This window comes from Trichoderma camerunense (assembly GCF_050948025.1).
Source record: "Trichoderma camerunense strain CBS 138272 chromosome Unknown V8C40scaffold_18, whole genome shotgun sequence".
NCBI classification, from domain to species: domain Eukaryota; kingdom Fungi; phylum Ascomycota; class Sordariomycetes; order Hypocreales; family Hypocreaceae; genus Trichoderma; species Trichoderma camerunense.
The window spans coordinates 399286-412891 of record NW_028145352.1 but is presented as its reverse complement, the minus strand read 5'-3'; the positions used below and the strand labels follow the sequence as shown (position 1 = coordinate 412891).

General features: G+C 52.5%; 6 protein-coding genes and 1 non-coding gene across 7 annotated transcripts; 2 read left to right on the top strand and 5 right to left on the bottom strand.

The window, feature by feature from the left end:
* Positions 1-43: 43 nt before the first annotated feature.
* Positions 44-1372, bottom strand: V8C40DRAFT_253923 (mitochondrial ribosome assembly protein RRG9). The gene has a single exon (XM_083217721.1). It carries the CDS (start codon positions 1321-1323, stop codon positions 334-336), a length of 990 nt encoding a protein of 329 aa, XP_083069508.1. The 5' UTR covers positions 1324-1372; the 3' UTR covers positions 44-333.
* A 211-nt stretch (positions 1373-1583) lies between these two features.
* Positions 1584-3312, bottom strand: V8C40DRAFT_253922 (Calcipressin-domain-containing protein). Its single transcript, XM_083217720.1, has one exon. The coding sequence runs from the start codon at positions 2714-2716 to the stop codon at positions 1958-1960; it is 759 nt and encodes a 252-aa protein (XP_083069507.1). The 5' UTR covers positions 2717-3312; the 3' UTR covers positions 1584-1957.
* A 2132-nt stretch (positions 3313-5444) lies between these two features.
* On the bottom strand, positions 5445-7768 carry V8C40DRAFT_79805 (phenylalanine--tRNA ligase). Its single transcript, XM_083223441.1, has 2 exons — positions 7425-7768; positions 5445-7313 (listed from the first exon to the last, which is right to left on the bottom strand). The coding sequence occupies exons 1-2, from the start codon at positions 7543-7545 to the stop codon at positions 5962-5964; spliced, it is 1473 nt and encodes a 490-aa protein (XP_083069506.1). The 5' UTR covers positions 7546-7768; the 3' UTR covers positions 5445-5961.
* A 48-nt stretch (positions 7769-7816) lies between these two features.
* Positions 7817-7914, top strand: V8C40DRAFT_t178. Its single transcript has one exon. It is a non-coding gene; the product is annotated as a tRNA-Leu (tRNA).
* A 203-nt stretch (positions 7915-8117) lies between these two features.
* On the bottom strand, positions 8118-9427 carry V8C40DRAFT_79797 (F-box protein). The gene has a single exon (XM_083223440.1). The coding sequence runs from the start codon at positions 9342-9344 to the stop codon at positions 8286-8288; it is 1059 nt and encodes a 352-aa protein (XP_083069505.1). The 5' UTR covers positions 9345-9427; the 3' UTR covers positions 8118-8285.
* Positions 9428-9845: 418 nt separating this feature from the next.
* V8C40DRAFT_253913 (mitochondrial carrier domain-containing protein) lies at positions 9846-12017 on the top strand. The gene is made up of 3 exons (XM_083217719.1): positions 9846-10456; positions 10554-10558; positions 10724-12017. Exons 1-3 carry the CDS (start codon positions 10306-10308, stop codon positions 11432-11434), a joined length of 867 nt encoding a protein of 288 aa, XP_083069504.1. The 5' UTR covers positions 9846-10305; the 3' UTR covers positions 11435-12017.
* Positions 11805-13579, bottom strand: V8C40DRAFT_253910 (DNA-directed RNA polymerase II core subunit RPB3). Its single transcript, XM_083217718.1, has 3 exons — positions 13324-13579; positions 12685-13253; positions 11805-12624 (listed from the first exon to the last, which is right to left on the bottom strand). The coding sequence occupies exons 1-3, from the start codon at positions 13393-13395 to the stop codon at positions 12135-12137; spliced, it is 1131 nt and encodes a 376-aa protein (XP_083069503.1). The 5' UTR covers positions 13396-13579; the 3' UTR covers positions 11805-12134.
* Positions 13580-13606: the final 27 nt, after the last annotated feature.

Sequence of the window (13606 nt, the reverse complement as noted above, 5' to 3'; positions counted from 1 at the left end):
TCTGGTAGCGGAGATGAGATGAAACGCCTTTGGTTGTGTCTGAGCTTTTGATGTGCCTGTGATTGTTTCACCTTGCGGTGGAGGGCTGAAACGGCCTCTCATGATCTTCTCTTCTTTATGGAGTGCTTCTCGTCAGTTATTATACCAACTTGAAGATGTTCATTCAGTTTAGATTTGTACAAAAATGTCCATATGCAAAGCTTATGCCGTGATGATGCCGTAACCCATGATATATCCCAGAGCAGAGTCTATCCCAAACCAACAAATTTATATAACCCCATCAATGCCATGCCACCACACAATCGTACACGCAAAATCATGATAGGTAACTTCTCACAACTTCGTCTTCCCCTCCGCCTTCTTCTTCATCTTCTCCCGATACGCCCTATACTTGCGTATCTCCTCCTCCTCCCACTCTTGCTCGCGCTGCGATGCCTTCTTACTCCATTCATGATAAGCCGGATCTCGCGCGATGCCCTCCATCCGCCATCTCTGCGGCGGTTTGATCCCCAACGCCGCCTTCTGCTCCCACACTTGCTTGCCCCTCTTGAACCAGCGCTGCTGGCGATCCTCTTCTTCATCTACCGACGGCCTCCAGTTGCTCTTGAGGATTCGTCGAATCGCTTCGCGCGACACCTGGAATTTGTCCGCCAGCGCATCCGTGGTGTAAACGTCGGGGAATTGTGCGTTGAGAGCCCGAATTCCAGCCAGGGCGTCTGGTGAGAGTCGTTTGCGCGGCTGCCATCCCTCGGGGAATTTCTCTTTGAGCGCTGCTTTCTGTATCTGCCACGGCTCTTGGGTCCTAGGCCTTGGCTTTGACGACTGTCCCGTTGAATCTGTCGGTTGGGTTTCGCCAGAGCCTGGCCTGACTCTTCGTTCTATTTTTGCCCTTGATGTCGTGTTCTTTGAGCCCTCCTCTCCATCTGCAGCAGCGAATCTCCTCTTTCCAGCTCCATCCCTCCTCATCCGTTTCCTCTCGGCCGGTTGTGAATCCGCCTCAGCGTCTATACTTGACGCCATCTCATCCAACGCTTTCGAGGTGCTTGGCTGCGCATCCTCGACAATCGCACCCTGAGATCTCTCCTCTTCATCTTTCTTTGTGTCCACCACTGTCGCCGCTCCATCTTGCCTCTTAAGTCCCGAAGCGTGCAGTCCACGATTCTGCCCCAAGACCACCAGGGGACGGGCCGGCCATCGAAACTGCACGGCTGGAGAAGCGTCGGACCGGTGAAACTGCACGGCTGAAGAAGCGTCGGGCCGGTGAATCTGGGCGAGGCCACGCGCAAACGTCCGCCATGGGACGGCGCGGCACGAGCAGCTCATTGTCGGGGAGCACGTGTGTGAGAGCAAGGGCAAAACCGATGCTCTTGTCTGTTTGGAAGAAAAATATGCCAATGCGCAAGGCTGCAAGAGGAAAATCGATTTAGGTATCGTTAGTGGGGGGATCGATGTGGGGCCAGCCGCACTCTACAATCGCTAATCACAAGCTAGATATAAATCATCAATGCGACTCAAAAGTTGCAATACATATATGTCACGTATGATGAATAACAGTCACTTTGAATGGAAATGGAAATAATATGTGCTTGATCAAGTTAATTGAACTAGACAATTCTATCCAGCCACATGCTATGGCTGTTGATGTTACGCCCATCTATCGTTTGGTACACATCTAGGTAGGTATTCTGAGACAAGAGTCTCTGCTGCTTTTCAGACAACTCCATGAAAATAATGAAAAGAAAACAACCTCAACTCCATATCCATATTAATAATGAGGTCCACATGAAGAATCGACAATCTCTGGAAACCAAAGTAGTAGCCGTGCGTCATATCTCTGCCAACGCCAACCAAGAACCCTCTTCCCAAAAAAGCGTACAGAGAAGATAAAAAATAAAGAGAAATGATAAAAAATCCGTATGCAAACCGTCCATCATGTCAACGTGTCCAAACCCCCAATTTATAGGTCGTTCATCAGCTCAACAGGAGGTCGAGCAGTCTGAGCCATTATGGGCTTTGAGACCTCGAGCGGGCTCAAGGCACTCGGCTCATCTGTCATGTCCTCAACAAACACGGCAGGAATGCCGGGGCTGGTCTCGGCATCGGGCTTGTAGATGAGAGTCGAGCTGCGACTCCGGGTGCCAAAGTTGGGAACACCGCCGTCGGTAGGGGTAATGGGCGAGTCGTAGGTGGGGATAGGACGGTGGTGAAGCTTGGCAAGAGCTTCGGCAAGGTCATCAGCGTGGACCTGCTTGTTGGGCGCATCCTCGAGGCGCATCTCCCAGCCGTGGGGAGGGCTGGCGGGTGGCGAGATGAAGAACAGCTTGCCGGCGTCGGGAAGTTCCAGGTGCTCTGGCTTGGCCTCGATGGGCGTAGAGTGGCCAAAGTAGAGCTTGATGCGCTCGCCCATGACGGCTTCACCGTCCCATACCTGACGCACCGCTAATGAGGCATCGATGTCGAAGAAGGAGACGATGATGCGGCGGAAGGACTTGAGCGGCGCAAACGAATGTATGGGTGCTGTGTGCTCGATGAGGTCGCGAATGGTTTGCAGGTTCTCGGGCAGGAAGATGTCGGTGTTGTTCAGGTTGGTGAAGATGAGTGTGTTTGAAGGAGGAGTGGGCTGAACCAGTGGCGGGAGGTTGGAGAGATCCAGGCTCAGGTTCGCCTTGTTGCGGGATGAGGTGGAAGAGGACCTTGATAGATTAGGTGTCTCCATTGTGATGTAGGTTGTGAAAAAGTATTAGATCGCGTTGTGGTTAACGTCTGATCGGAGTCATAAAATGCAGATGCGTAGTCTAACGATGCCCTTGATATCAAGCTGAGCTCGGGGTGTCGTGTGACGTGTTCGGTGCAAGTTCGGCGGTTATAGAGCTGTTATAGCCGTATCCGTAGTCGTCCAAAGATGCAGTATTCGCTGTACTTGACAGTCGGGATGGTAGAGCAGGCTGTTGGTGTTTTGTCTTGGTCTTGAGGAGAGGGAAAAAGAAGAGGAGAGAGGAGGCAATCTTATAACAATCAAGCCCGAAACAGAAGGCGGAACAGGTGCAAAAGGTTAATGGAGGCCACGGGACTGCAGTGGCTCAGGATTGGCTGCGCAAAAAGGGCAGATGGGAGCGGTGGAGCCGCGATTGGCGTGGCCCAATGCTTAGCGCTGGCGGTACCCCGTGCAACTGATTACAGCGGCGCAAAGTACCTGCTACGGGCGATATGGGCGATGGAGGTACCTGCGATGTACTGGGGCAGTGCAGCATGGCCCCGAGTAATGAGTAATGCAAGCAGCTCAACCAGTCAATGCGGGCGGGCGAATTCGTGCGAGTGCGAATTTCTTTGTCCTTCTTTTTTCTTGTGTGCCCCTGCAAGGTGAAATTTTTGAATCGCCACAAAAGCCCCGGGGCGTATTGCTTACGAGTACGACTGTGTGTGTGAAGATACCTTGGATGACAAGGCGTGATGTGCCCTGATTGGGGGAATCAACAGGTACCTGACCGATGGCTGCGAAACGGCCAGCACAACATTGAACAGTTGAACTCGTTCCAGTTCCCCATTTTGGACACCTCAGTCTAGCGGCAATACGGCGCAGACGAGGTACATGTGAACAATAGGAGGTGCCTGAGTTGTGTACTCAAAGAGTACTTAAATCTCCATATTATCATGACGAATTAAAGGTATTCTACAAGTATCCGTCAAACAACACACAAGTACCACGTCGTTGAGAGAAAACGTCCCCCGCCTTGAACCCACTGGGACACATTGAGGCTGTGCGACGACTTTCGCGGTACACCCGATGCAGCAACTCTGAGGTTTCCAAGCAAGTTCCAGGTACACACACGCCGTCACCGACGTTTTCCTGCCAGCAGGTTTTGGAATCTGTCCAGACACAATTAATCAGTGACAGACTAAGCATAACCTTTCTTCTCCTCTGTGGCTGAAAGCCTCTTTTTCCTTCTTTTTCTTGTCACTTCTACAGGGCTCGGTATTGACTCGGTTTCTTATCCCCATGGTCAAGCGGCCCTAGAATGCATGCATGGCAGGTGTCCGCCGTCCCTCGAGCAACTCCATCTCGTGCAACATCACATCAACAAAAGCTGTCGCATGTCCAATCCATCCCGCACTCCGCACCCCGTAGGGACCTACTCTATCCAGTCATCAATACCGTAGTCTTCCATGGGTACATTGCAGAAAGTACAAGTACAAGTTCCGGCAAACTGCATCCCAACCCGGCGGAAATCTCGCCCCGTCAACACACCCCCGTCTTTTCTCTCGTGGGCGGCTATTATCCTTGGCTTACATAGAACTAGCAGTAGCAGCTTCACCATTCACCTATCCCGCTTCCTGGCCTTCCGAAGCGAGTTCTTGCATCAAAATCAAACCCCCCCTCGGGAGTGGAAATAATACAAAGCTTTCGAAACAATTCAACTAGCGAAATCCTGCAGAACGTAACAGAAGTCCAAATCCACTCGCATCTTCCCTTTTCCCCTCACCCATTCGCCTTTAAGACGGCGGTGCAGGAAACCAGCCATGTAAAAGGTGGAACCTCTTGGGTTGTCACTGGAGAACGATTTTCTTGAATCTTCCTTTTGCGCATGATCGCCCGCCACCATAAACTTACGTACGTTGCTCCGTATGCATATCCAGCCGGGCCATGTGTCCCGATCGCGGTTTGCCTCGAGGGCTGTGTATCGCAAGATGCCGTTTCCAGCTAGGTGGGCTTGTTTGATGCCCTCGTGCCTGTATCATGGTATGGTATGGTAATGGAGTCGGTGCTACGCCTCAAGCACGAGCCGTTGTGTGCTAGCATGTACGAGCATCCCAACCCTCGGCGCAATATTCCCCGAACAACGTCTGCAAGATGCAATGCCCATGGAATCCGCTTACGCTTCCGCCTCACATATATACAATCACCCTGCAGTTGTCGTAGCCTGGCATAATCATAATCATAACCTCTGCATTAGACTTTCTACATGACAAACTCTAGGCTGAGCGTGAAAGATATCAAACATCAGCCACGCTGTAACCTTAAAAAGCTGCCTCTTCACCTCCGGCCCATCCAATGGGATGCCTCACAAACGTCATTCCGCAGAAACAATCACATCGAATGACTAATCCCCTGTATCCTACTCATTCAACAACGCTTCAGCCACACTCAGCACAAACGACTCCCTGTGGCTGAGCCGTTCAACAACATTCCCAATACATCGTTTGCCTTTTAGACAACCTCATTTCGCTTAATCAAATCCCCCAACGCCCATTTTTGTTCTTCTTCTGCATTCAACCTACAAACGCCCGGCTTTCATCGTGCCGAACGTGCCGCTTTCCTTTTTCCTTGCTCTTAACCCCCTTGTCACTTTTAATCCCAGATCTAGCCTTGATCCGTTGGAACTTGAGCTCAGCTCGTCTTTTCTGCTGCTGTCAAAGCGGCGAGGCGCAGCAGACCTGTGATGATGCGTATCCTGCCAGGTTGACCACGAGGCGTATGTAAGGAGGTCAATGCCGTTTAATTCGACTGTAATTGTTCAATTGTAATTTTGCATTCGGGCTATGTTTTATTTGTATAGTCGAAAAGAGTGCGGAGTACATGTGTGGTAAATCATGAATGTGAGATAGTCTAGTATACAAGGTTGGCTGAGTTGGCCGCGTTCCACGTTTTCAAGCATGCACACGGCCACCTCTACGGCCTGCCAACCAACGCCGTTCCGAGATCTCGATCAAAGCTTGCCAAGATCAGCCCGGCCGAGTTCCCACTCTCGTCTTTGCATAACAACATCTCAGCCTCACTGCTAAACGCTAATACATCCTCCCCTCAAAGCTTCATGGGGCAGAATCTCCTCGCCTCTTTCTCCTCCCCCCTTTCACACGTAATAGCGCCAGCCAAGCCTCACTCAGCCCCGCAGCCCAATGGACAATGGAATCCTCAATGTTTTCCTGCAAGAGCCATCGCCGATCTTTCAGTTGTCATCCGCTTCACCGTAGTTCAACACCGAGTCTATCCACCAAGGCTTTCCTCACCCTCTCGTGAATGGCATTCGTCTCCGCGCCCGTCAGCGTGCGCTCCAGATGGCGGTAGACGATGCGGTACGCCACGCTCTTGCGCCCCGTCTTGGGGTGGACAAACTCGTCAATGAGGCTCACGCTCTCGACCTCATCGCCCCCGATGCTGCGGACCAGCTCCATCACGTCGTTCTCGTGGAAGACGGCCTTGTCGTTGCCGCCCGCCGGAGACGTCGAGCGGATCCAAAACGACACGTCTCTGGGGCTGGGCGGGTGCTTGGAGAAGGGCACAAAGGGCTTTAGCGTGTCCAGACTGGCTGAGACGCCCGTAAACTGCGACAGGAATCTCTCGTCCTCGGACCAGAAGAGCCGGATGTCCGGGATCTTGAACAGCAGCATGGCGATGCGGTCGATGCCGATACCAAAGGCCCAGCCCACCTGCGATGGCACGTTGGCATTGATGTAGAGCTCTTGCTTGACCACGCCACAGCCCAGCACCTCGAGCCAGTCGCCCGCGTAATACACCTCCAGCTCCCACGACGGGCTGGTAAAGGGAAAGTAAGCCTCCACCCACCGCATCCTCAGGGGCTCATCCACAAAGTCCGGGTCGTCTTTGATAGCCGCCGCCTTTGCCCTAGTGAAGATGTCGACCACCATGTTTTCAAGTGACCGCTTCAGGTGCTTGCCGAGCGCCTCAGCCTCCGCCGCCGAGTGATGAGCCTCCTGCAGTGGGTTTCGCTCAGGATGCATAGGCGGGTTAGGATCCTCCACCACCACGTCGTGTTTCGGCAGACGCTCAACATCCTCCATGACCGCCGCCGCAATGTCTCCGTTGGGCACCTTGTTGCGATCCCATGACCGCGCGCCCTCCATCTGATGGAAGATTGGGTAGTGGCTTCTGTCAATGGCATCTCGTCGATACACGTCCGCCGAGATGAGGTAGCCGTCGCTCTCGTTCGCCCTAAAGGTATCCGCCTGATGTGCGCTAGTGTGTGTCCTCAACAGCAGTTTCTCATTGAGATAGTAGGTATCAGTGAGAGCCCGTCCTGGGTGATCTACCGGGAAACCCAGCGAGTCAAAGTTTTGCTTTGTCGTCACCACGGGGCTGTACTCGTTGTAGTATTTGTACGTTGGCTGCGGGAAGTTGGCCTGGATGATCTGCCGTGTGATGGCGATTGGGTGGTCATTCTGGAGATGGAGACGTCTTGATGTTTTGGCGACAATATTTTTCGGCACGTTGAACCAAGGCTTCTGTGTGGGATGAGTGGCTCCGCGGATAGTCACTGTTGATGTTGATGTTGATTCTTTAGGCTCAGTTGAGGCAGCTGGAGACGTTAGATTCAAGGTTTCATTGGAACCATAACTGAGCAGATAATGCTGTATCTCTTCTTTTATTGCCTCATCTTATAACAGGCAATTCGCAGAGTGTGTCTAACCTTCAGAATAAAATCGATAGGCAAATCCCTGTCGCAACGCTCTTGAGCTCAAAGTGAGCTGCCGAGCTCTGAGTGACGGGCCAAGGCGGCACCGCATGTTTCCTATTCCGGCCAATGACATTGTAATAAAAAAAAAAACAAGTACAAAATGCCCTCAATGCCTCATCCAGAGACACCCAAATGTGTCCAGCACCGATTCAGCCGTGAAAAGCTCACTCTCATCGGCCTCAAGTTTGGACGTCTGAGCTCATGCCATCCCACCAATGCCCGCTTAAACGCATGTCGCCAAGTGGGGGAGCCAAAAAGAGATCCGGGCTTGTTACCCTGGAGCTAAGCCTAAGGGCTGGCTTCATATCCACATTCTGCTTCATCGCCTCAACATCAATCGGATTGGCGAGATGGCCGAGTTGGTTATGGCGTCAGGTTAAGGCTACCTTAACAGCAATTCCTGGTGGAGCAATCCGCGTGGGTTCGAGTCCCACTCTCGTCAGATTCATTTTTTTGCCATTCTCTGAGGAATGGTAACAATCACTTCGTTTCCTCTTTTTTTTTCTTTTGGCATGTGTAATGTGCGGTATAAGTGTGCTTTTAGACGATATAAACCTCCCAACAACATCTTGTAAAGTTCATATGTACAGATCCAATCTCAAACATGATGACCTACCTAAAAATCATAACCCAAATGCTATGCAATCCGTACCTGACTCCAAACAATGCAATCAAACGCCAGTCATAATCAGATCATGAGTCATGCTCATGGCCTTCAACCAAGAGTCGCTTAACCTAGACTCAAGTTAAACAACTGAGGTCCCAAGTATAACAGTCTCATGTCAACCGAGTGATTATCCCGGCTGCCATCACTTAGTACTGAGAAGCATCTCGCTTGATGATGGCCTCGAGAACGCCTTCTGGGCTAGACGCCCACAATTTCTGCGCATGTGCACAAATCTTGAAATGCTTCAAGAAGTTGTCTCGCGAAAACACCCTGTCCCACGGAGCGGTTGTCGCTCTCGACGGAGCCTGCCCGGGAGCCTGCCCGGCAATGCTCCTCTCACAGCCGGCACATGATATTCCATACTCGACCGTCCGGGCCCGCGGATCATAATACGGCAGTTCGCACGACGCCATGAAATTGTGGATTGGGTCCCAAAAGGGTTGATGCTGAGAGCGTGCCGCGCTCGTGTCCAGCCGATCGCCGAATTCCTTCATGGCAGGGAAATAAGGCACCAGCTTGACACGGCCTCTCTGGTAGGACTTCTCCATCGAGTACAGTCCCGTGGTGTAGATACCCGGCAGTGCTTGGAACGACCGTTGCCGGCCGACTTCCGCGCGGGTGAGCCGAAACAGTCTCCGTACTTCGGCCACCGTCACCATCCTCGTCTCCGGATCCTCCTCGATACACTCGAAGCAGCAGCGGATCCACGTCGGCAGAAAGACAAAGCCGCCAAACTTTCCGCAAAAGGTGCAGTCCTGAGAACACAGCACTCGGTAGAAGTCCAGCAGGGTGACGTGAGCCGCGAGCTTCATCCGCAACAGCGCACAGTAAGCCGTCAGGCCGTAAGACACGGCCGTCTTGTACTCTTTCAAAGAATCGACGATTTGCCGCGCCCGGAGGTTGACCCGACGAAGGTCGAAGAGCGCTTGCATGTCCATCTGACGCAGAGCCTGCAACAGTAATTCCACCGGCAGCCGATCAAGATCACCCAAGCCCGCCCGAGAGACGATGGACGACGTCAAGATGGACGACCGCACCTTGGAATGGTCGCTGGGCCAGACATGGACAACAGACATGCCATAATCTCGTCGGTGATAGCCTGTAGTCCGGATAATGGCGTCATCCTGCTCCCTCTGTAGCATTTCACGGGTCGTCTTTCGTGACGGATGGGAGAGCGGGTGGAATGCTGAACCGACGTAGGCCATGTCTTGTCTCTTTTCTTCTTCTACCACTCATTCAATCATCCAAGATGTAAATTCAATTCACAGCACAAGCATAATGTCAAAAATAGCGGAGCAGCACAATCAACGAATGAAAGCGACGGGGCAAGACGAGCACAAACACAGGCATAAGGAGTAGAGAAGAAAAAAATCAGATGCAAGAGTACGGGGGGCCCGAGAGCCATGGAACAAGTTTGGCTCTCCCCCCGCCAGGTCTTGCTTTCACCGACTTGCCTATTTGACACGGGCTTCCCATACGTAATAATGCATCAGGACATGATGTGAACATACCACTCGCGCCTGCAGGGAGCAGTGCCACGAGCTTGTTAGCACGCTGCTAGTGATCTAACGGATTAGCACATGCATGCATTGCAAAATCCTATCCAAATACCTGTAAATTGCAATGAATGACATGCAAACCAAATCCAGCTGCGACGTCCTCACCGCCTTTCGGCCCCGGGCGGCTGCGTTTTCTGCCACGCCGACGTCAACGGACGGCTGCAAATTAGCCGATCTGGATAAGAAAAATCTACGGGGCTGATAAAGTTGCTCCGTTTAAGTGCCAGCAGAATCAGACAATCCTCCAAGTATTTCCAATCAATTCACCAAGCTTGCAGTTAAGCTGTGCCGGCTTCGCTCCCTCGCCGTTTGTCCTTTGCGCCCGTCAGATCTCAACCCCCCTCTCCTTGCTACCGCTACCCGGCTCCAGTTTTCGGATATCGTGGGAAAGGAGAGAGAAAAAAGCAGCTGAGGAAAAAAAAAAAGAACGGGGAACTAGGGGTTGCGGAAACAAGTACAAAAACCCCGACCCAGAAACTCGGAAATAAGGGAAAAGAAATATATCTTGAATGCTTCCTCAGCGTTGGAATGTCCCTTCCGTAGCTCTCTGTCGCCTCTGTCGTTCATTGAACTCTCTCGACTCGACGCTGTTGCGCAACCGGCAACGATGACCTCAGCATCTGCAGTTCAGGCGGCCGAGCCGCAGCTGCAAGCCGAAAAGAAGAAGAAGCTGAGAGCGCCAGTCGTGCGGTATCCCTTCTGGTTTGGAGGAAGCGCAAGCAGCTTGGCCGCCTGCGTTACGCATCCATTGGACTTGAGTATGTGTGCCTTTTGCCTCCTTTTTTTTTTGGCTTCTCGTCTTTGCTGCTGCTGCGCCCTTCCAATTCCCGTGCTGACCCAGTTATAATACAATAGTCAAGGTACGGGATTTTGAGATGTGACCCCAATTGCATCCGCCGATGTTCGGCGCAACCCCCCCAGTCGCGATATTCTATGTCCCGAGTTTTTGAAGAAAAAGCTTCATGTGAAACAAAGGGTTTACCTTCTTCTTCTTCTTCTTCTTCTTCTAACTCTCTCGAAACCAGGTCCGCCTGCAAACTCGCAAGCCCGATGCGCCCAAGTCCATGAGCGGGACCTTTGTCCACGTCGTGAAAAACGATGGACCGCTCGGCCTCTACAGCGGCATCTCGGCGTCGCTGCTCCGCCAGCTCACGTACTCGACCGCCCGGTTCGGCATCTACGAGGAGGTCAAGCAGCGCTACATCCGGAGCCATGGCGGCAAGGAGCCGTCGTTCCCCGCGCTGATAGCCATGGCCGTCGGCTCGGGTTTCGTCGGCGGCATTGCCGGCAACTTTGCCGATGTGATCAACGTGCGCATGCAGCACGACGCCGCCCTGCCGCCGGCCGAGCGCCGCAACTACAAGCACGCCCTCGACGGCATGGTCCGCATGGCCAGGGAGGAGGGCGCCCTGAGCTGGTTCCGCGGCTGGCTGCCCAACAGCTGCCGCGCCGCCGTCATGACCGCCGGCCAGCTCGCGACCTACGACACCTTCAAGCGCCTGCTGCTGGACTACACCCCCATGGGCGACTCCCTCACCACGCACTTCACTGCGTCCTTCCTGGCCGGTCTGGCTGCTGCCACGGCAACAAGCCCCATCGATGTCATCAAGACCCGTGTCATGTCCACGTCGCACAAGCAAGGCATCCTGCATCTTGTAAGAGACATCAACAGAGCCGAGGGTATCCGCTGGATGTTCAAGGGCTGGGTGCCCAGCTTCCTGCGGCTTGGCCCGTAAGTCGACAAAGAAACCTACCCCCTTGTGTGTTCCCTCATCCACTGACCTCGATAGACACACTATTTGTACATTCGTCTTCCTAGAGATGCACCGCAAGGTATATAGAAAGGTAAAAGGCTTGGATGAGAAAGCCACATAGACAAACCGGCAGGCGACAATGCTTTGGGTAAGGGGAGAGACAAGGCGGGGGAAAAAAAAAGCAATCAATCCAATGAGTGAGTGATGGGTGACGGGTTTGTATAAAAAATGCGGGCGGCGTTTTGATAGATTTCTCGGCGGTTGTTTCACCTCGGCATTTTTCTGTTTCCTTTCATCTTTCCTTCACTTTTCTGCTGTCCTTCGATTCGCATTTTGTATTTTCTTGACGAGCCAAAAACCACACTCACATCACCAAGGGCCGTGGCGCCCCTGACTCTTTCTGGACATATCCATACATAGACAAATAGGTAGAATGAACAAACGACTGGCAAGAGGGTATCCATGGATATTATTTCAGAGTGTCTGCTTTTGTTTTGCTTTTTTGCTTACATTCCTTTTTTTCTCGGTTTTCAGAAATAGAATCCGACTCACCTCTCTAATTAATACGCTGTTGGCCCCCAAAATATTGTACAATCCAGAAGCGCGAAATCATCCTTGCTCATGCGAGATAAGAAAAATAAAAAAAAGGTTCCCAGCCATCCCAACAAACGCCCTCATCCGTTTACTGCCAAGAGTTGCCTTGGCTATAAGGTCCCGATCCGTATCCTGCATTCGAACCGCCTGCCGCAGAGCCACCATACGACGTCGAGCTGCCGCCATAAGCCGTGCCATTTCCGTAGGCTGTTGCGCTGCCGCCGTATGAAGTGCCGCCTCCATAGGCCGTGTTTCCACCTCCGTATGCCGTATTGTTTCCGTATGGAGTTGTGTATCCGCCGTCCTGCCAAGGTGTGGTGCCGCCATCCATGTTCATATCGGGACTTCGGGGGCCGTCCATGTCGGTATCGTCGCCACCGTATTTCCTGGGGTCGAGTCCCTTTAGCAGCCCTCCAATCTTTTGCTGCAGTACTCGAATGCCTCCTTGGATAATCAAATCCGGTTCCATGGTTCCTGATGCCTCAACTTCGAAGTAGAATCGGTTCGGCACTGCGTCATAGTCAAAGGGCTCGCCTTCTTGAAGGGGTTCCTCCCACTGAGCGTATTTGCTCTTGGGCCTAGAGCACATGTTAGATTGCCACCCTGACCGCCACCTCGGAAAAAGATTGTCTGCTTACCATTCCTTCTCCGGGTCGGTATTGTTTTCAAACCACATGTCGAGATGGTGCAGCTTGTTGTGAGGGTCGTATTCGAAACCAACTGCCGACGTCGGCATCCACTTTGCATGCTCCTTTGCAATGCCCTTCTTCGCAATACACGTAATCTTGAGCTCCTGATCCTTTCGCAGCTTGGCAATCAAGCATCCCAGACCCTCCGGATCCGTAATGATGGGAGTTCCAACTGAATTCGCATGGCGTCCATCAGCAACCAGATCCCGAGCGTAGACCTTCATGATTTCGTCGCTTGTGCACTTTGCGTGCAGCGTGAGGCTGACACTGCATTGCTCGCAATACTGTTCACAGTCGCAGTCACGGGAGTAGTTGAGTTCGTTGACCCCCTTGGAGTCGAGAGGAATTAGGCCAAGTCGATGTGCGATGAACTCGTCGGCCAAGACAGAGCTGTTGACTTCGATTTCCACCAAGTCGATGGCGATTGTCGGCACTTCGGCCTGGATGATTCGTCGCAGGGCGTTGGCGAACGGCAGGTTCGTTCTTGAGAGCTCAAAGTCCACGCGTGTGCTATCGGCCTGGAGTACGGTAAAAAACAAAACAGTCAGGCCAATACTCAACCATGCTATCCATGAGACTCTGTCATACCGCTGAAATTTTGACCTGGGGCTGCTCGGGCTCCCCATCCATAGCCATCGGATCATAATGCAAGGCATCCATCCTGACGAAAAAGCTGGCCGGACTCCGGCGCACGAAGGGCAATGAAGTTGGATTGGTTCGATTCTTTTTTTCCGATTCGAGCGTTGAAGAAAGCAAGGATAAGAAATATGCAAAAGCTTGCCGTGATGAGGGGGGCAGACTTTGATAACAAAGTGCCGTTAAGAGAAAGTGAAGGAGAGTTGACAAGCCAGCAGTTCAATGCGCAGTGTTG

Coding starts and splice junctions, on each gene's coding strand:
- V8C40DRAFT_79797 (XM_083223440.1), bottom strand. CDS start 9,344: ATGGCCTACGTCGGTTCAGCATTCCACCCGCTCTCCCATCCGTCACGA.
- V8C40DRAFT_253923 (XM_083217721.1), bottom strand. CDS start 1,323: ATGAGCTGCTCGTGCCGCGCCGTCCCATGGCGGACGTTTGCGCGTGGC.
- V8C40DRAFT_253922 (XM_083217720.1), bottom strand. CDS start 2,716: ATGGAGACACCTAATCTATCAAGGTCCTCTTCCACCTCATCCCGCAAC.
- V8C40DRAFT_253910 (XM_083217718.1), bottom strand. CDS start 13,395: ATGGATGCCTTGCATTATGATCCGATGGCTATGGATGGGGAGCCCGAG. Junction 13,254..13,323: donor CCCAGGTCAAAATTTCAGCG/GTATGACAGAGT, acceptor ACCGTACTCCAG/GCCGATAGCACACGCGTGGA. Junction 12,625..12,684: donor ACCGACCCGGAGAAGGAATG/GTAAGCAGACAA, acceptor CATGTGCTCTAG/GCCCAAGAGCAAATACGCTC.
- V8C40DRAFT_253913 (XM_083217719.1), top strand. CDS start 10,306: ATGACCTCAGCATCTGCAGTTCAGGCGGCCGAGCCGCAGCTGCAAGCC.
- V8C40DRAFT_79805 (XM_083223441.1), bottom strand. CDS start 7,545: ATGTCATTGGCCGGAATAGGAAACATGCGGTGCCGCCTTGGCCCGTCA. Junction 7,314..7,424: donor CTATCGATTTTATTCTGAAG/GTTAGACACACT, acceptor TAACGTCTCCAG/CTGCCTCAACTGAGCCTAAA.